A 21628-nucleotide genomic window follows, 5' to 3' on the forward strand; every position below is an offset into this window, starting at 1 on the left:
AGAGGTGAGACCCACTGAGGAACGCCAGAGGCTTCAGCAATTCTAAAAGGAAGGTGCTGACATCCCTTCTCTGGCTTTATTGCTGAAGGCTGAGTTCAGGGGCCTAAAATTCACAGCCATCATCAGGCGTAGCCGGTCTAGAAGCATCTGAATTCCCTAACTGGGGCTGCCTGTTGAGAAAGACAGGGACCCACAAGCAATTAGCCCAGAAAATGGCTTGGGAAGGGAAGGGACTAACTGGTTTTTCGCCTGGTGTCCTTCAGTGCTGCCGTCACGAGCCGTGGGCTTGGGGAGGCGGAGTTCTCTCCCCAGACCAGTTTCCACTCCTGCCCAAGCTCTGCCCGAGGCTCTGCTCTGGGACCTGTCACAGACCCGTGTGGCCACCATGTCAGCAGTCTGTCCGAGACTGCGGCAGAGCCACTGGGAAGCATCCAATGTAGACGCCACAAAAAGCTGTGATGGTGAAAACAAGAGGCTTGACGTGTTTGGGTTGGGGCCAAAATTCTCTGAGGTCTTTGCGAGAAATAAAAAAACAAAAGGCAGAGAAAAATAAGTGAACACCTTGTAATGAGCTTTGGCGACTCCAGCTCTGCAGGCCAATGCCCCGAGGTGTCGCTACAAACACGGCTCAGCCGACAATGGCGTCACACGGAACAGCAAGGCCGACACCTGGTAGGCAGGTACAATCCTGTTTACACTGGCACCTTGCCCCACTCTCCCTTCTCGCTTTGCTGGCCCAGATGAAGTCGCTCCAATTTCTTCCCTGCCAGGATGTTATATAACAGCGATTCTGCACACTAACGTATACCTGGAATAGTCTCTTGGGGAGACCATCAGAAAGTGGGGGACCACGGACGTGTGGGAGGGAATGAACTTGCTGTGGTCAGTGTCCTAAGATCGAGGTCCTTCATCCTCCTTCACCAGACACGTTAGGATCTCACCCAAAATATGGAGCTTTGTTAAAGAAAAAGGCAAAATCTTGAAGACTGAAAATGAATTCATTAACAATAAAAGCAGCCTTTTCCTTATTACACGGCCGGCAAACAATCTCACATGAACCTGGCAACCACCCTGCCCCGTAGACACTGATATTCCCAATTTACAGGTGAGGAGACTGTGGAGACACAAAAGGCAGTGGAGCTGGGATTTGAACGAAGGCATGTCGGACACCACTTAGACGATGCTGCGCCTCCCGCCTAGAGCCGAGTCAGTCCCTCAGCAACCCACCTCACCCAACACCAACACAGACGTGCAGAGGGGCACACATGCTTTCGTCTGCCAGTTCTTCCAGCTGAGCTCCTGCAACAAACCACCTTTGTCTCTCTAGCTCAGCCCCAAGGATGACACTCCTGCCTGCTTGTGACTGACTGGTCAGGAGCTCTGGGCAAGGGACACAAAGTCCTGGCTGTGGGGACCTCCTGTCCCCAGTGGTCTAGCCTGAGGATTGAGCCACATAAACTGGACACCAGGATAGGAGAAGCCGTCACTCGGAAAAGCAGTTGGCAGAGCAGCCCACGGAGAACAAAAGGGGTGACCATTGGCAACCTCCTCCTACGCACGTTGCCTGGATCAGGCTTGCCCTAAAATCTGGGGAGAGGCTCTTAGGAGTCCTGCTGCCTCAGAAGCATGGGGAAGCAGTTCTCCAGGCCCCAGAGGCAGCAGCCACAGTGGTTCCGGACATGGCTTCAGAGGCACAAACCTGTAGCTCTGGCAGCTCCAGGCTGGGCGGCCCTGGGCGAGTGACGCTAACTTACAAGTCCTCTCTCGCAGGGTTATTGGAGAGACTAGAAATCACACACACACTGGGTGCCTGGCACGGAGAAGGTGCTCAGCAAAGGGCAGCTACTCCTTATTCTGATTCTCAGGCTGCTCCGGGCCCTCTCCTAGCACGGCAGGCGACTGTCGAATGCCCCACTGCCCTGAGCCTGCCTTTAGCCAAGCACTAGAAAACCACTGGGATCCATGTCTTTGGGTTCCAGCTCTTAAGACCAAAAAATCAAGAGGCAAAGAGTTTGTTTTAGGAAGGACCACAGCCACCAAATGCAGTGCCCCAACTCACTGGCCGAGGACAGACAGGCTCCATTTGGTGCCCACAGGCAGCCCAGAGGAGGCGATTCTGATACATTAGTCTCCTTGCACTGACGCTGTAAGGGCTGTGCGGTCAAGGAAAGTCCTTGGCCAGTGTCACTAAGGATGGGTTTAAGCAGTAGTCAACACCTCCTTTCTCAATGTGCATTAAGTCATTCGTTTATTTCTCCAGATGTGCACACTCAAGTATTAAGTCGGCCAGGACAACTCGTGGCTCCTAGGTATGTACAGGTCCTTCAATGGCTGGGGTTATAAACAACTTCATAGCTAGTGCACCACACACACAAGATAAAACAGGAAGCCTAAAAACCCCAAGCCACTCCAAGAAAAAATGAGGGAGGGGAGGAGGGAGGAGTAATGATGCAGCATCCTGCGGGGGAATCAATGCACAGGAGGGAAGAACACAGGGATGGAAGGCAAGCTAGCTTCAATCTCGGTCCGCTGCAGTTTCTGTGGGACGGTCAGGGGACTGAGTTCAACAAGTCCTTCAGGAAGCTCTCCGGATCAGTGATTTCTGATAAGAGACCTGGAAAACAGAGGTAGAGGCTGGTCAGGACAGGCACGCACAGCCCCCAGCCCCACTGAGTCACAGCTGCCGCGTCCACGCCGAGAACACACTGTGCTCCAACAAGCCCCGACACGGGCGCTCCCTGAAGATCAGCATGACTGGGGAGACAGTCACTGAGCACACACTCTCGTCTGTTAAGAGGAGTCCTGTCTGGAACCAGGCGCTGCTGTTGGACGTAAAGACACGAAAGTGGCCGAGGCCGACCTCACGACAGCCCTGGAGTAGAGGTTCTAAACCTGGATCCCCCCACTGCAGGGGGTTTACAAGTCCACTGATAATGAGTGCAAAATGGAGGGGGGTCTTCTAGAGGGAGAGTGTCCACAGCCTTTAGCATATTCTCAAAGGGACCTAGGACCAAAGAAAGGTTAATACACCACTGCCCTTGAGGTTGGGAGGAGCAGAGTAGGGGGCTCCTCTGAGCTTCCATCCAACCACTAGTCCTGGAGCCTTGAGCAAGCTGCCAGAGCTCAGAGGCTCTGTTTCCAAAACTACTAGACAGGGACAGCGATAAGTCCTTGTTATGTCACTATGGGGATTAAACGAGGCCATGACATGAAAGTGCCCAGTGCACAACAGGTGCTCAATCAGCATCAGGTCCCGTGGCCCCCACCCTCCCTCACTAAGTAGGGCACTCACATTTAACCCATGTGGAGCTGTTAACCCCAAGGCCTGGCAACATGCAAACTGAAGTCACCTCCCCAGCATTTGCATTAACAGAGGGAAGAGTGCCACTGACCATCTCGTGATTTTGGAAGATGTTTTTGTCACTGCATTTGAATAGGGCGTGTCTGAGGTTCTAAAATTTTCTCCAGTTTAAACAAAGTCATACTGTAAAAACCCAACCTCGGAGTGAAGGCCACAGAGGCTCCCCCGGTGGCATTCACTCTCCCGTCTTCAGGCCGGGTGCTGCCACCAGCTCCAGGGTTCACGCAAAGCCTTGAATTGAGGAGAAGACCTTCCTTCCCCTGCCCACCTCCTCCTCCTCTTACTTGGACTCTTGCATTCACGCTGACAGTCTTTGTTCAGACATTCACCAGACCCCTGGGGACAGGCACGGTGCTCAGCACTGAGGACACACACACAGGCGACCTGCTCTCAGTCTCACTTTTTGGAATGAAAGCAAGGAGTGCAGCTAAGGCAGAGGTCTAGGCTGAAATGATGCTTGTGGGAACAGCAGAGTCAGTGAAGTTAAGAAACTGAGGGGAGCGGTGCTCACACCTGATAGCCGATAACAGGGAGGCACGAGGCCCACAAAGGCCCATCCCAGTTCATGGCTTCCACTGAGGCCACGGCAAAGGACGGCCAAACCGGAAGCCCCAGGGCTTTTTGAGAAACTCCACCAGTTGGCGCTGAGCTGAGAGGAAAGAGGAATTCACACCGAGCATCACCTCAGACCTTTGAGGGTTTAGTTCCCAGAGATAAAGACACACAGAAAAAATGCTAATGGAAGTTTTCTCTTGACAGTGGGATCTGGGGAGACTTTTTTCCTGCTTCTTTACACTTCACCAAGTTCCCACTGTGAACGTCAGGGAGAGGAGAAATAAGCTCACAGAAGTGTGAGGCGGGTTCCATCACCTCTGCCTTGGCTCTGGGAGCTGCACCTCAGAAGGGACAGCGGTGACAGGGGCTGTAACGCAGCGCTGCCCACCACCGGAGAGGGCACTGAATTCTTAATCCTAGGTGGACTGTCCCAGGCATCAGCCCAAGTCACCTCCCCCTGCTTCACCTGATGCTTGGTTATAAAGTCCAAACAAATTTTAATGTGTTTGCAATCAGGATGACAAATTTGTTGCATAAAGACTCTGTACGCAGGAGAGAACAATGAACTTCGTTCTTACTAGCTGCAGGATGAGGGGCTGAGGACGCCTCAGAGGACAACAGTTCAAATGCTGCCCTATTCTTACAATCAGAGATGCTCTTCACTCTGTTTTGATATCTCCATTTATTTTAAGAATCAGAGTTGAAATCTCTCACAACTCCCTGGAGGCAGGGAGTGACTAAGAGATCTCAGTCCCCAAGAGGCAGGAGGAAGACAGGTAAGGTCCACGTTAATTCTCTGAACTGTCATAAGAAGCCAGTAATCAAAAAGAGGTTCTACCAATTTTCCAGCTTTGCCCCATTAGAAACTTATTTAACCTTCAAAGCCTCAGTTACCCCATCTATAAAATGGGCATAACCACAGTTCCTACCCCATAACAGGGTTTCCTTGTGGATTGGGAAAGTGCATGCACGATGAGCAGCACAGGGCCTGAGACGTAGTGAGCACACAACACATGTCAGAGCTGCTATTCCCGTTATCAGCAGCCTGGCATTTACACAACTCTCCCAGACCTGGTGGTGGCCCACAGGCTGGTTCTCACCTCTGTTTCTTCTCGTAGGTGAGGATGAAAGCTACGGCCAGCCCCACTGAGACAGACATGGGTTTTACTGCAGAAGATCTTTGAAAGATAAAACCTTGACACTGACCGGCTGCATCAAGGAATTCCGAGAAGGTCTCCACTGGCATGAACTCCTCCTGGAAGGTCTTCAGGGCTCTGTCAGCAGCTTCGTAGATGGGCATGTCGTTGTGGCGGATGTATTCCGCTAGAGAGCAGGACCAGCCTCCCTCCGTGTTGCTGGTAGGCACCTTCTAAGAGAACCAAGAGGAGACAGGCCCAGAGAGTGGATTACTTAATGCCTCAAGTCAGTCAGGCCATTGCAGTCCCAGGGAAAAGAGAGCCCTCCCATACACATCCCAGTTTTCCCTGGAGGATGTGTTTTGCGTCCAGGCACAACAAAATTCCATTTCATTCTCCTTACGGCCCCTTGATTATACGCTGTGTCATGTGAACCCACAAGCTCCAACAAGTGACTGCGTTCTTCCTCCCCGCACATTTCACAGCTGCATTCCCAAAGAAGATGGAATCGACAGCATCTTCAATAGAGCCGTTTCATTGAGATCACAGAAGGTACCGCCCCAGGCCCTCTAACTCTCTCAAGGCAGAGAGGAGTGTCCTGTCATAAGCTGGGCAGGAGTAAGTCATCCGCACACAGGGCAATGGAGTTTCTGCAGCAGAGGGATGGAGCAAACCCAGGGACTCGGGAGGGAAGAGCTCCTGGAGAAGCAGGTTCGCAGCAGGCCTGAGACCAGGTGGTGGGAGCAATCTTGGCCACAAGTGTACATCACAGACATGGGGTCTAAGCTAGAGGGCAGACCCTTCCCATGGCATGTGCAGTCTGTTTCTCGGGAGAGGTCAGTGGAGGAGTAGCCACCCGGCGGCTGAGGCAGGGTGCAAGCCAGCAGCACAGGTATCTTACACCCTGGCAGAAACCAGCCAAGCCTCTGATGGCGTTCTTACCTTAAACATGTTGTAAATGAGATCGACAAGGGCCCAGAAGAGCAGGGAAGAGCGATAAGCAGAGTAGTCCTTCACTGCCTTGTCCGTCAGCCTGGAAAAGAAAACCAAACTCCACGTTCAAGAAGACCCTGGAAGGATACTCACAGGACAGAGCAGAGCATTCTGGGAGCAAGGAGAGAGCCACAGTAACTACTCATCACTCACTCCAGCCACCTGCCTACCTTCTCGGGAAAGAGCAGCTGTGGGCAAGAACTTCTGAGGCCCTGGGCCCCATGGCTTATCTACTACAAAAACGTCCCGTGAAGTACTCATCATTAGTACTGTCTCTCTCCAGATCAGGGTAAATCAGAAGAGGGGAGACATAAGCTGCAACATGGCTACAGCCTTAAAGAGATGCCCAAGAGGCTGTGTTTCCCATCCTTACCCCACACCAGCTCTGGACTTGATGGGACCTCATAAACGAAGCAGGAAACAAGGCCTACTTCAGTCTTCGCAGTCCCACTGTGAGAATTTCTAGTCAGCAGACCCAAACCAACCAAACATAGTAATCTGTCATCCACGTGCTGTTTTAAAAAAACAGCAAGCTGGTGGAAAACATGCTGAGCAACAGTAACATCCAGGATGGAGGCTGCAACCACCCCAACACCTCCACATCCCGGATAATCCAGAGCTGCTCACCACACCCCTTTGTTTCTAACCAGTATCACCTCTACTTAATCCAATGATTCAGTTCAGGATTAAAGACCAGCCAGTCCCTTGGAATCCTTAGGGCTATCTGTGACAATGTCCACTGCCTTCTTGGCAGGCACTCTTGGTGTGAGGAATGGTTACACCAGGTAGAGCCACTGTGAAATAGAGAAAGACCAGACTCCTCTCTGCACAAAGAGTGAAATACTGGTACTGGGATTTGGTTTCTACCGCCCAAGTCTATAAGACGTTTTGTTTGCAAACTGCCTTCACGTCTGTAACAAGCAAATAAAGGCTAGATGAACCACTGTCATAGACAGTCTACACCATGGGACAGAGTCCATAACTAGAGAGACTGGAATTTAGTATTAAAATGTGTGTGAGTGCGGGCACCTGCATGTGCGTGTATATATGTAAGAATCATAAAAATAAAACAAGCATAGATGTCATAGAGGCTAAAACTATACTGTATGTGCCTCAAGTGAAGGGACTGCCTACCATGGGACAGGCCATCCATATCTGCATTCAGTGCATGTTTAATTCATTAACAAAAGTAAAGTAAAATAATAACAAAACAATTCCATTTGCTAAAATATGCTTTCTATACCCTCCCTCCACCCCAATATCCTCTACAACACCCACTTTCCCCCATCTGCCATGCATGAAGATGCCTGAGCCTAAAGTGAAAATCCCTGTAAGGTGGGCCTGTGGATGAGGACGGTAATCCATTTCTTTGCAGTTCTACGGGCTCGCAGACAAGATAACAGGCAAGGCTCTGACAGAAGCCTAAGAAAGTCCCGGGCTTAAATACTTACAAGTTCCTGGCCGAGGACCCTTTTTTCCAAAATGTAAAACATACAAAAGAGGTAAACTTCTCTTGTGCATATTCCTAGAGCTACATTTTTGTGTATCTGCTACTGCTTCCCACCCTACAATGGACTTAGGACAAAGCCTGGTCCAATGACACTGCCCCAACCAGCAGGATGACACCCTTGAAATGTCCTTCCAGCTATGGTCTCTCCTTGGAGGGTGTCCCAATACCGTGCTAGTGCCCAGCACCTCCTGCAGTCTGTTTCAGGAGCGCCCACTCACGCCCCCACGCCACGCCAGGTTTGGTCCTTCTCTGTGGCTGTTTTGCTGTGGTAAGCAGGAATCTTGAGTGACCCTACCCAACTTAATTATTTAAGGCTAATTAGTAAAGGTGACTAATCTGCTACAGAGAAAAATGGCAACTCATGAACAGAGCTCACCCTGGATTTCCTAATTAAGCTATGGCCAAATTGGCTTCTCCTTAACTGCCTGGGACAGTAATGAAGTCTGGTCTCCTAAGTGAAAGCAAAACAGCTCCTGTGGGTTCAAATTTCACACCTGCCACCAAGAGCCTGTGCCCAGTCAACGGCCATTTTATTTGCTATGGATGCAGCCTGAGCCTGGCTTATCGACAACTTACTACCCTCCACATCTAACTTTTGATTTGTAGCAGCTAGTTAACTATTAACGCTTCCGAGTCTCAGGAAACACCGAAAAGCGCTACGTCTGGAATGGGGGCAGGGGTTAGGTAGGAATCGAACAAGACTTGCCCCCTCCTATTCTACACAAAGAACCTGGTACTGGACTCAACAGTAGAGCTCCAACCTGGGGGTGTGAGGTGCCTGCGACTAGCAATGCTTGCTTGATAAACCAGAGCTGATGGAGGTCAAGATACCAGGTGTGCCAATTCAGGCACATGGCTATTTCCATCTGGTCTGTCTGTATCAGGGGCCCGAAAGCTCCTCCTCTGCCCTCCTGTTGGCCTACAAACGTGGAAATGTTCCCTCGGATCCTAGCGAAAACAGACTCACAAAGACAGATCTTCCCAAAGTGAAGCAGACTTTCCTCAAGTGGCAGAAGAAAGCTGACAAACCCATACCCTCCCCTGTAGCCCGGGGCAGGCAGAGGCTGCACAGGGCCACTATGAGCCAAGAGTAGTGCCCACGGAGGCCACTCAGTGTGTGGCAATCCATGCGGTCATCTCGAAGGGCTTGCTGTTGTTTGCAGTCATTTCTCTCAAGACACCGCCCATCTGACCCAATTCACAGCACAAGGTCATGAACACAAAGACCACTTCCCTCCTGAGATGCCACTCCTTTGGAAAGTGTCCACATGAATAGGAGAGGAAGAAGAAAGGCTCAGTAACATAGGAGAGATGGGATAGGAATGTGACCAAGGAGGGAGAAGACAAGCTTCTAATCATCAGAAAACAAAATCCCCAACCACAGCCATGCAGAAGTTTTTCTAGTTTATGCCCAGACCAGGAAGGCTGGGGAACCTGGTTACCTGTCTCAGCCCCTTGCTGGCCCTAATTCTTCTCCTGGCAGTAGTCTCACCAGTGCCTACCTGGCTTCCTCTCTGAAATTTTCCAGAGGTAGGCCCGACTCCAGCTTTCTAGTGGCTGAAGACCAGACCCAGAGGTGGCTAGGCACCTGCCAGCCATCAGACCTAGACTCTCAGCATGACAGACTGAGAAGGGTCAGGGTCAATTGCCCAGCCAAATGAGCACACCTTCACTTAGCACACACACACATTGCTAGGCAGCTTTTAAACACACTGGGACTACATAATCCAGGTCACAGGCAGCCCAGGACACGGCTTCCTGAAGCAACTACTGACCTGGTGGCTCCCCCTGGAGCCACTGCCCGGGCCTGAGAGGTTACCAGCAGCCTCCGTAGGATCTCCACACGTGTGGCTCTCCACTTCTCGGGGGGCAGGATGTGGAGGGCCAGGACTGTGAAATAGTGGGGCCCATCCACCTCAAAGGCACTCTCCACCCACTTCTCCTTGGGCTGCTCCAGAAAGCCCTGGAGGTTCTTCTCCTCTCGGGAAGTTGCTCGGGTTCTGCGACAAAAAGGGCACAATGAAACCAGGGTAGAAGCCGGGCACCAGCAGCAAGAGGGGAGGAGGGTTTGCTCAATTTCTCATCTTCTGTTGAGTTTTTTGAACACTTGGATCACTGAACATCCCCACCCAGCCTCGACGACCCCTCCCACCTCCTCTCTGGCAATCCATGTGCTGCTTCCCCTCCCAAGCCCTTGTTGGTGGCATCTTTCTTGCCCTCCCCACCCCAGGGCTCAGCTCCAGCAGAGTTCCAAACAACTAGTGATTCTTGAGCACCCCACCTCATTCACAAACACTCCACCATCAAAGGGTCCTAACAACTCAGGAAGGCGACGGCTAGTACCTTCTTACCACGATATCTGAAGCCCAGAGCAGTGAAGTAACTTGCCCAAAGTCACCAAGCCAGTAAGTGATGGAGCCAATGTGAATGCAGAATCTCTGACTCTGAGCCCACAGCCCTCATTCTCCCATACTCCACGTGGACTCATTATAGCTAAGTTGTTCACACTGCATTTACATCCAGTTCCTTTCCTGGGCTCTCTACTTTGGTTTGTTTTCTTATGTATCTGTGTCCTCTCTCCTTCATTAGAACAGTTTCTTCCAGGCAAGCACTGCTTCTTGTTCTTGTTCTTGCCTAAATCGCAATGATAACGGTGAGCATATAACGCCTGGCACTGCTGTAAGAGCTTTATATGGATTGCCTCACTTAAATCCTCACAATAACCCTATGAGACAGGTACTATCCCAATTGTACAGACGAGGAAACTGCAGTACAAAGTAGGTAAATACTCTGCCCAAAGTCACACACTGGGGAGTGAAGGAACTGGGCTTTGCACGCAGGCAGTCTGGCTCCAGAGCCCATCTGTCATTAACTTTCCACCTTCCCTCTATGACAAAGCTCTGACCAGCGGGCACTGAATCAGCACTGAGATCACTGGAGTCCTTTCTGGTCTTAAGTCTCTAGCTACACTCTCTCCTTAGAATCTGGACGGTGCTCTCAGGCCAAGAGTGCTTGATGCCCTAGCCTAACTCTGTGGGGGAAAACAAACAAAATGCAATACTAGAAGCCACTAGAATCAAAGTTACCAGGTCAGCAGACAGCACTGCCAGACACCAGACTGTGGGAAAACAGGAGGGGAAGTGCAAGGACACCCTGCTTCCCTCTGCTCCCTGAAGAACAGGCACAGATGGAACAGATGCAGATACTCAACCTGACTTTCCAGAACTGGGGATCAGAAGCTTTTTGCCATTGCAGGACCTGCTCAACTCTGCTCTGGCTCATGGTGTGACATGCTTGCCTTTACATACAAATGTTCCACCAAAGGCGGCTATCACCCCTCCACTAGCCCCTTGTGATCAAGCTCACACCAGTGTGAAACGACTCACTAGGGAAGCAGTCTGGGGCTGGAAGAGAGTGCCTCTCTGTGAAACTTCTGGGTCAGCCTCTAACTGACCAAGATAACCAGGATACAGCCAACTCCCTCTCCAACTAAAGGACTGAGCATGAGTTACAAATGTCGAGCATTTGAGAAACCCAGTGACACTTAAGTCACTGGCTCTATTCTGCTGGGCAAATCATGCTGCCTCTCTGGGTCTGCTTTTCTCCCTGGAGAATGGTGCTCCATTCTCTCTATAGTGGTGTCCACTATACTTCATGGCTGCCAAGAAGAGACATGTCCCTGCAAAGCCAAGGGCTCTGTCCAAGGCCCACAGACAATGGTAAGCAGTGTGGCTCAGGCCTGAAGCACAGTTCAGTTAGTGGGAACACCTGTGCTGTCAGTGAAATAGGTGTGTCTCCTGAAAGTCTAAACAGTTCAGCAGATGATGTAATGCACTGACGGAGACCTGCCCATGCATCTTTTAACAATGAAGCCTGCAGTCTTGAGGTCAGCCTTTTATCTCACAAGGAAATGGGAGGGAAGGAGAAATAATATCGTAGAAAAGAAAAGACCAGAAAGGACAACAGATATTGTCCTGTTGCGTCAACTGAACTGCAGCCACCGTGGGTGGACTGTACACAGCCTTTCAACAGCCTGTCAACTCTCTGCCCAAATTTTGTAAGAGTCTTGATAGAAGATGGGGCCTAAAAGTATGAAGCCATTTAAATCAAATCTAAAAGCTAAAATACATGAAATCTCTTGATTTGCTTTTAAAATCTGGGGTGAGATGGAAGAATATTATTCTCTGCCCCCTAAGTGCTTCTTTAAAATGACACTTGTAGGAATCAACCTAATTGTTCCATAATGCACATATGGACAAAAACACACATCTATTTTTTTCTGGCTGCCTCTTTCTCAGTTGACTTTCCCAGATAATCTTCAAGACCCCTTTCCCCTCCCACTTGCCAGAAGCATTCCTCACTGGAGAGATCACAGGGACAGCAAGTCCAGTTTCCATTTATGAAATGGTCCTTGGTTCTGCACAACCCCCAGCTGTGAAACCACAACCTGGAACAACCTGTGTGCCCTGGACAGTGACTGCGTACGGCCCCAGCCCACAGCCTCCCCTCATCCAAGAGAACAGTCTCGCAAGTAGGAGGAGAGGTTACGTCAACGTAGAAGGGTCCATGGTCTGGCTTCTCCCAGTTCCTGCTCCCCTGTGGGCTGAAGGTCAGTCCAAGGATGCAGCCCTTGGCTGCCTATGGTGGGAGACGGGACAGTTTTGGAAAGGAAGCCACCAAAAAGCTGCAGACGAACGTCCCTGCTTCAGTAAAGGTCAGCACCTGCGCTGGAGTAACTAGGGCAAACACGGGAAACCGGGAGACCTCACTGGGGAGAAGGACACAGGGCGGCCGCCCAGTGGGGTGCGCGGTACTGACGTGTTCAGGACGTAAAGCACAGTGTGCATGATGTATGGAATCAGGTGGATGTTGCTCTCCCGGCCGCCCCCGCCGGTGTCCGCACTGAATGACTGCTCCATGGCAAAGCGCAGGAACAGCAGTTTCATGTCGTGGATGTTGAGCTGGTACGTGGGCTCCCGCTGGCCTGTGCATTCCTGGAGGTAGGTGTTGTGCCTGGGGAGAAGCGGAACAAACGTGGAAATGGAAGCAAGCTCCCTGGTGAAAACCCAGTTTGGAAGGCAGAGCCCCTCTTCGGCACCTCCCTGCCTGAGGGCTGCAAAGCTTACACAAATGGCTAGAGGAACGAAAGGGAGAGTGGAGGACAAGGGCTGGGGCCACTAGGAAGACAAGAGCAGAGGACACTGCAACTGGGTGAGATGCTCTCCAAGCTTTGATGAGAACCCGCCAGTTCTGGGGGGCCCATTTCTTGATGGACAAATGTCATAGGACATATCATGGCCGCATCTACAGGCAGAAATGTACTTCCACATTTTAGAAGAAGAAATGCAGAACTTACCCATCCTGACTGACAAGGTAATCTATTCATAAGAATTATCTCTTCGACCTTCAAATATAAGTTTTTTTCTATGTCAATATACATTGCCATCTATCTGGGCTCTGACTCTGACTATGTGCCCTTGAGTAAGTTACTCAACCTCTCTGTGCCTCAATTTCTTCATCTGTAGAATGTATATTATAATAAAACATGGTAAGCACATCAATATGTTGTCCATTATTATTTTCATCATGATTACTGCCAGGTACCTGTTTTATGGTGAGTACCTTTACAACCCTGGGCTTTAAAACAAGCCTTGGGGTGGCACACCACCCCACAAGGCATCAGCAAGAGACAGGCCCTCTTAGAAGCTTTAGCTACTCTGCTCTGGATTTTTAGGATGAGGGTGGCCTTGTGAGGAACCTGATATTCCCCATGCCACTAGACTAGTTATTTTCATTATTCAAACCTCAGAGGTATGCAGTATAGAACTGAACCCTAGGAAATTTTGGCCTCAAGAATCAAGTCAGGGGTCCCGTGTCTTATGTCCTAAGATCAACAGAGGAGGAGAGGTAGCAGATAACTAAAAATTCCATGTGGTGCACCAGACACTGAGGGTGCTGGCTTCTCTCAGCCAAGTTCCTCTCTGTTCTGACAGCTCTCCTGTCAGCAAGCAAAGAGACATGGGGTCCCAAGGAAGGTGATAGGAGATGGGTGTCCCCACAGGCTGGTCTGATAGCTGATCTTCCCCCATACCTCCTGGGAATCCCCTCTTTTCTACTATGCAAAATGCTCAACACTCACCTTGCCAAGCAGGTGGCAAAAGCTGATTCAGGGACGTGAGGCCCCCAGACTGGAAGGAGCCCATTGCACTTAGTGTTGGCGTTCTGAAGGGCAGCGCTTTCCCACTCTTCCCGGCCTCGAGCTAGCCTGGATTGGGAGGAGAGCAGGGACAAGTGACTGCTGGAATTAATTTGGCAACCAGGTACCTGGGCGAGTGGGGCAGAGAAGGGTTTGCTAACGCTAAGGAAGTAAATTAGCCCATGCTCCTGACTCTACAGAGGTAATTAGCCATTTGTAACCTCAATATGGTAAATGCTGGCTTCCCTGCTTCAGACTGCTTTCACCAGCCTTGGGCCAAAAGCCAAGTGTATTTTCCTAGCCACATGGCAAGAATGGCTCTTGGGCTATATGGTCTAAGACAGAACACCCTACTCCCCAGAGACTAAGGAATAGCATTAAAACCTCAGGTTTGGTGGGCCCACTCCCTCCCCCAGGGCCTTGGGCAAGCTGCCCACTTTTCTCAAGTAACATAGGTCTAGAGCTAAGCACACATGCGAGAGAGGTCTACTGAAGGAGCAGCCACTCTGCAAGAGCCAGGGCCTACCTGACCGCAGCCAGATGGCAATCGTAGTGCACAATGTTGAAGTGGGACACGGTGCTGTAGCCCTGCTGTTTCCGGGGCTTATTCTCCATCTCCTCCAAGGCTACCCGCTTGGTGAAGGTATAAATGCCCAGGACCTTGGTAGGCTACAAAGACAACATAAAAAGGAGAAACTCCAAGACAAGCTTTAGAAGGAGGTGAAGCAGAGCAGAGGGGACCCAAGTGTTGACTTTCCTAGGACGGGATGTGTTCAGAAGAGGGGGTGATGGTGAGCCCCCAGTGTCTTGGTGAAGATCTTGGCTGGGCACAGCCCTAGTGAAACGAGCAGTGTGGGGAACAGCGAAAGAAAGAGGATGGAAAGGCAGAAACGAAGTCTAAACTGTCATTCCTTTCTTTCTGCTTCACTTAGCTGAAAATGAAGAATAAAGTGCCTTCCTGATAAGTCACTTGCTTATCAAAACTCATCAGGCAGCTCTGAGGAGCCCTGTTACAGCAGGACTTACAAGGCTTACAGCCCAGGGCACTTGCCCTTCAACAGCTTGGGTGCTAAGTAGTAAATCCAAGCTGGAGAGGAAGAGAACCCCATTTAGGCCTCTAGGGGAATGAACAGGTCACTTGCTGTTCTGCTCCTCTCAGGTGTAAATCTAGTCTGGTAGAGCCTAAAGAGTTAAGGTCCTAATCTTCTCCCCGGGTATCCTGAGTGGAAGAAGCATAGTGTGATTTTAAAAGGCCCAGGTCTGGAGTCAGAGCGGCCTGGGCTAAAATTCTGGCTTTGCCAGGTGACCTTTGTTTTCTCATCCATAAATTAGGGCTTTTTACAGGTTTAAAGATAAAATTATCCAGTTACATAAAGCTCTGGGCACAGGGCCTAGCATACTGGAGGAATCCAATGAGTGGTAGCTGTCAATGATGACGATGAAGAAGAAGACAACTAATGTTCAAAAGAAGACAACCAATGTTTAGGTCAGTTTGCCTTCCAGCCTTCAAAGAGGACACCTGGCTCTAAGATGCAGGCCTTGCCCCTGGCCTATCTCAGAACAAAAAGGCCTGCGGGACAGGGACGCCAGCAGAGCAGGGGCCAGGCTGCGGCATCAAGGCCAGGCCCTCACGATGGACTGCGGCCCCACAGCCGTACCTGGAACTTGTAGCCCTCCCTGCAGATGCAGCACGTGAGGCCCGGCTCCTCAATCAGCTCTTCCATCTGCTTCAGGAGTGTCGTCTTGGTCACCACCTGGCCCTTTTCGTTTGTCTGTAGGGGAGCCCCAGGCGGCATGTGAGAAAGGGGTTTCCAACCCACCTCCCACCCAAGCTTGGGGCTGCTCAGAATAGTGCTGACCTTCCACACACACTAATAAAACGTCTGCTGCATCGAAAGGAAATCTCTTTAGTTAGCTTCTAATGAGGGTAAAGACCCAGATTCTTCTGCTATTCTCTTCCTACAGGAACCACTGAAGCAGAGGAAACCATCCAGCTGGAACTCTGGCGAGTTGCCACTTGCCACCAAAAAAGCCCCCTTTCTTTGTACCAGCAATACCAAGTCTCAGCTGCCAAGGGCTGCTGCATTGTGATTCATTTACTGTTCCCATGGGAGTTTTAAAACGGCTGACACTCAAGTCTGCTGGTTTGGATAGGAGTACTGCCTCCTCCAAGGTGGAGAGCAAAAACGGCACAGAGCCCTTGGCGTCAAAATCCTGTCAACAGATTATTAGCTATGTGCCTGTTTACTTCACCTCTCAGCCGCAATTAGTTCATCTAAAAAGGGGTATAATAATATCAACCTCATAGAACCACGTGAGGGCTTACATAAAATCCTACAAGTAAGGTGCCTACGCATAGCACCTGGCATATAGTAAATCCTCGGTAAACAAGGGTTAGCATCACCATTTTCACTGTTTCTGTGAACGTGTTAAGTCATTTAACCTCAGTTTCATCTGTATAGTGGGACAACAACAGTCACTCCTCTCAGGGTTGTTGGGAAGATTAAAGAAGGTGACTCACCTAGCACAGCGCCTGCACATCTAGTTCCCTCCTCCTCCTCTGTCCCGCCTTCACCTTCACCTTCACCATTCCCAACCCCAGCTCTCCCCCGAAGCACAAATGACCTTGCCACGGCCGTCTCCTCATCAACAGCGTGGGCAAGAATATGGGGACTCGGGGAGTGGCTTTACCGTCATGCCCAGGGTGCCCAGGGCCTTCTGCCTCATTGCCATGGCCATGCGCTTCTTCTCAGCCCGGGTCTCCCTGCGGGCTGCGTCAATCTTCTTGTTGACGTCAGGGTGCTCCCGCAGTGCCTCCAGCAGGTTCTCTGCCAGGGTCCCAATGCCCTCATCGCTGGACACCTGCTCCAGTTTATGCAGGTTTGTGATGGAGTCAGTTCCAATCAGAACCTGCCAAGAAGGGACCAGAGATGCATGCCTCTAATTATGTAGATAGGTATTCCTCCCAGGAGATTAAAAGTTTAGAAAAATCAATGGAATGTGCACAATTGCATGTCATCTGTTTAGTTTCAATCAGATTCTTTGATTCTACACTTAGAGAGATACAGACAAATAGAGGAAGGTTCAGCTCTGCCACCAACCTTTGACCAGTCACTATGCTCTTTAGCTCCAGCACCTCTATCTATAAAATGGGGGGAATGCCAGGGTGGCTGTGATGATTACAATTAGATGACATATGTAAAGCATTCAGGCACTGTGAAGGGGGCTCAGACAAGATTCCCTGGAGAAGCAGGCCCTGATGAGGCCTGAGTGGTGAACTCAGTGACTACACCCAGCAGAGCACGCCCTTGACATTCACAGGGACTCTGCTAAGTTCTTCATCTGGGGCCCCCTGGGTCCATCAAACCCAGGACCACAGGAGTCTTCTCAACCTAGGGATATAAGAGGTACAACCACAAGTGGGAGTGGGGATAAGAAAACACTTAAAAAAAAGATATTAACAAGAAACCCCCATGCTTGAAAAGGTTGGCAGTCACTGCACTATAGCACCACACTATGAACAGGGGTGGAAGGACATCAGAACACCGAAGGCAGGTATAGTTTGAAAAAGCCCTCCAGGTGAGCTCACTGAGAAATCGCACCATATCATTGAAATCAGCACCACCCTCACCACAAGTAAATTGATGACAATTAACTACATATAAGACAATAAATTGAAAACAACAAAGTCAACTTGCAATGTGCTAACTCAGCACTCAACTCAGATCACTCACTAACTCATAAATCTATTCTCATAGCAGGCACGCTTCAAACTTGTGCCTCAGCAAAATTACAGGTATCTCATGTCCCAGGCTCCTAAACACTGAACCCATAGTTCAGCTGCCTACTAAACTATACCACAGGTACCCCAAACTCAACACTCTGGGTATTTACTGTGTGCATGTGCATGAAACAGTGTTTTAGGTGTTGGGGAAACAAAGACTGTACCTTCCTGAAGCTTACACTCTAGTTAGGAGGCCAGACCATATGTTAATAGTCTAGTATAATGAATTCTCTTCCACCTTACCTCAAACCTCCTAGGTTCTCCATCTCCTTCAATGGCACCACCATTCACCTGGTCACCTAATCCAGAATCTAAGCAGAGTTCTTGATTCATCCGCCTTCTTTACTCCCCATGTGCAATCAATCTCCAAATCTATTTACTCCACCTCCCAGATCTCTGCTGAATCCCTTCACTGTCCACTTCACTAACTAATTCAGGCTGCCATCGTCTCTCACCTAAATTATGATAAAAGCCTGCCAATTGTTTTTCCTATCTCCCATCTTACTTCCCTTCAATTCATCCTCTATAACATGGCCAAGGCCAATGCCCTCATGAGAAAATCTCCCTCCTTGGAGAATGCGATCTGCACCCACGTTATGTCTTCATTGTCAGCTCTCGCCATGCCTCACCTCCCATAACACAATTGCTTTCAATTCCCGGAATGCTTTAAGCTCCCTTGCCTCTGAGCCTTTGAAGATGCCATACTCTTGTTTTTTTTGTTTTTTTTTTTTCTGAGGAAGATCAGCCCTGAGTTAACACCCATGCTAATCCTCCTCTTTTTGCTGAGGAAGACCGCCTCTGAGCTAACATCTATTGCCAATCCTCCCCTCTTTTTTTCCCCCAAAGCCTCAGTAGATAGTTGTATGTCATAGTTGCAAATCCTGCTAGTTGCTGTATGTGGGACGCGGCCTCAGCATGGCCGGAGAAGCGGTGCGTTGGTGCGCGCCCCGGATCCAAACCCAGGCCGCCAGTAGCGGAGCATGCGCACTTAACCGCTAAGCCACGGGGCCGGCCCCATACTCTCGTTTTTAAAATCCTCTTTCTTTTGACTCCTCCAACACTGCATTTACCTCACTGTTCAGTTATCACTATGTATTTGGCTATATTTTCCACCAGACGTAAACTCCCAGAGGCACAGGCTATGACTGTCTTGTTCGGCAACATCACCTCAGCCTAGCACAGCACAGGTACACAATAGGCACTAAATAAATATGTGTTCAGGGACCAGCCCAGTGGCATAGTGGTTGAGTTCATGCACTCTGCTTTGGTGGCCTGGAGTGTGCAGGTTCAGATCCCGGGCTCGGACCAACACACCGCTTGTGAAGCCACGCTGTGGCAGTGTCCCATATAAAGTAGAGGAAGATGGGCACAGATGTTAGCTCAGGGCTAATCTTCCTCAGCAAAAATAGGAAGATTGGCAACGGATATTAGCTTGGGGGCGATCTTCCTCACCAAAAATAAATAAATAAATAAATGGTGTCAAAGATAAGTAAATGGTTAGAAGTACATATGCCAAGTATCTAACCAGATAAAGCCTGATTCTAAAGAAAGTAATTTAATTCAGTAACTAAGAACAGCCTGGAAATCAGCTGACCTGAGTTCTCAGCTCACTGTGCTACCACTGGCCAAATCACAGCTTTGTTCCTTGAGTGATCCACATTCGAAACAGAGATGTTACAGGATAGAGAAAATAATACAAGTGAAGACTCTTACTTAGAAAAAATTACCTCCACAAAGATGTACTAATTACGACTACTTCCCCTGAACTGAGCAAAAGTTTAGAACAATAGAGATTTGGGTAAGACAGATGGAAGAACCTTACGTAACCAATTCACCACGTTTGTGAAGCAAGTTATCAGAACAGGTTACCAAATGAGAATGTGAACTATATTCAAGGCAGAACACTAAAAACAGAAAAAAATCCAGCCCTGAGGACTCCCAAAACTCAACACTGAGAAAAGAAAAGATATGAAGGACATTTCACTGAAGATGCAGAGGAAGCACATGAAAAGATGGGCAGCATTGTTCGCCATTAGGGAAATACAAGTTACAACCACAGTGCGACATCACTATACATCTATCAGAATGGCTACAATCAAAAACAGTGACACCACCCAACGCTGGTGAGAGTGCAGAGAGTGGGTCACTCACGCGCTGCTGGTGGGAACGTAAAATGGTGCAGTTACTCTAGTAAACAGTTTGGTAGTTTCTTGTAAAACTAAATACACAACTGGCAATTGCGCTCTTGGGCATTTACCCAGAGAAATGAAAGTTTGCATTCACACAAAATCCTGCACGTGAATGTTCATAGCAGCTTTATTCATAAGTGCCCCAAACTGGAACCGATCCAGGTGTCCTTTCACGGGTGGATGGTTAAACAGCCTGTGGCGCATCCACGGGCCATGGAACACTACTCAGCAATGAAAAGGAACAAACTATTGGTACATGCGATAACCTGGATGAATCTCCAGAAAATTATGTTGCCTGAAAAAAGTCAATCCCAAAAGGTTACATACTGTATGATTCCATTTTGATAACATTCTTGAAATCACAAAATTAGAGAAATGGAGAACAGATCAATGGTTGCCAGGGATTAGTGGCGAGGACGCGGGGGAAGGTGGATATGGCTATAAAAGTGCAACGGGGGGATCCTTGTGGTGATGAAACTGTCCCAAATCTTGACTGTATTAATGTCAATATCCTGGCTGTGATACTGTACTGTAAGTTTTGCAAGATGTTACCATTGGCAGAAACTGGGTAATGGGCACATATGATTTCTCTGCATTATGTCTTAACAACTGCATGTGATTCTACAATTATCTCAAAATAAAAAGTTTAATTGAAAAAAAAAATCCAGCCTGGCCACCTGTCTGGGCCAGTTAGGGTTTGTGGGGGGTAACAGACACCTCAGCCCAGTGGGGAAGAGATCAAGAATGAGCAGCAGAGTAGAAAGGGTGGGCATCACTGAGGACAAAGTTTTCAGCTGCCTGAGGCAGAGCAGAAAATGGTGGTGATGGTATTACAAATGTCCCGGTGACTGTGACCAGAAATCAAAACTGTTTTAGACTCTGGTCAGCCACACCCTCACAGTACAACTGCTGCTCAGCTGACCCGGGAGATAATGAAGCCCCACATAAGAAAGAGCTGAATGAGGAAATCACAGCTCTAACTTAATCCTCCCTACATACAGAGAGATGAACCAGATGACCTATGAGAGTCCCTTCTACTCTAGGAGTCATATATTAGGGCAAGTCATGTCTCAAGGCTAGTCAAGGTGGTTATCTCCATTCAGTCATGGGAGATGAGGAGCGAGTTTATGGCTCCCTCACACTTCATGTCCTCTCTCCAGACAAGGTCCACATGCATACTGGCTACTCACCTGGGTGGCAGGGTGCTGGATGGCCAGCCCCCGAAGAAGCCTCAAGATAAATGGCAGCGCTGGGCGAGACAAAAACTTTTTCCAGATGTCAGCATCCAAACTACAAAGCAAAGGAAGGCTTATTAGCAGGCCAAAGAAGCAAATCCTACCTAGAAACCAGTTGTTGATTCTGGCTCGTTTAAACATGACCCTTCAAGAGTGCCATAAAGAATCACAAAGGACCACCCAGCTCAGCTGAGAAGCCAAATAGAAATGAGTACTCTTAAACAGAAACCAAAAAGCTGCCATTTTCCCCACAGCCCCAAAGGGCTCTGCAGTGGCTGAGTGGTCACCTTGGTAGTTTCCAGAAGGGGAGGGAGACCCTACGAAAGGTAAAGGGGAACATGTGATGCTTTATGTCAAGAAGATGAAGGAGAAAAGGAACCAGGAGGAGGAGAAGGAAAGCAGCCACTGACAGAGACACTTCTTACTTCTTGGCACTGGGAATGTGCTTTTTCATATAGTCAAGCGCATTCTGGGTAATTCCCTTCTGGAGAATCAGATCCTTCAGCTGATGCCCATTGCTGTTGTTCTTGATGCCGGCCGCTATTTTACAGAAGCAGTCAAGGAAGACTTTATCATCGCCACTGTGATCTTCATCATACCTAGCAGGAAAGATCAAAGAGTCTGAGAGCGTGAAAAGAATAACATAAGCTGATCATGTCATTCTCTTCA

The 21628-nt window shown here is 49.3% G+C and overlaps 1 protein-coding gene across 8 annotated transcripts in view; it reads right to left on the minus strand.

Moving 5' to 3' along the window:
• Positions 1-458: 458 nt before the first annotated feature.
• The window catches only part of UBR4 (ubiquitin protein ligase E3 component n-recognin 4), a 134229-nt gene continuing 113059 nt past the window's right edge, over positions 459-21628 (minus strand). For all 8 annotated transcript variants that reach the window (XM_058553056.1, XM_058553055.1, XM_058553050.1 and 5 more), the window contains 11 exons: positions 21385-21558; positions 20915-21014; positions 16443-16661; positions 15410-15523; positions 14278-14420; positions 13695-13820; positions 12374-12568; positions 9331-9555; positions 5995-6085; positions 5123-5285; positions 459-2614 (listed from right to left, as the gene is read on the minus strand). In XM_058553056.1, coding sequence (XP_058409039.1) covers positions 2550-2614; positions 5123-5285; positions 5995-6085; positions 9331-9555; positions 12374-12568; positions 13695-13820; positions 14278-14420; positions 15410-15523; positions 16443-16661; positions 20915-21014; positions 21385-21558 — 1615 coding nt within the window. In that variant the 3' untranslated portion in view covers positions 459-2549. The remainder of the gene's footprint in view (positions 2615-5122; positions 5286-5994; positions 6086-9330; positions 9556-12373; positions 12569-13694; positions 13821-14277; positions 14421-15409; positions 15524-16442; positions 16662-20914; positions 21015-21384; positions 21559-21628) is intronic.

Source organism: Diceros bicornis, chromosome 13 (assembly GCF_020826845.1).
Source record: "Diceros bicornis minor isolate mBicDic1 chromosome 13, mDicBic1.mat.cur, whole genome shotgun sequence".
Classification (NCBI taxonomy): domain Eukaryota; kingdom Metazoa; phylum Chordata; class Mammalia; order Perissodactyla; family Rhinocerotidae; genus Diceros; species Diceros bicornis.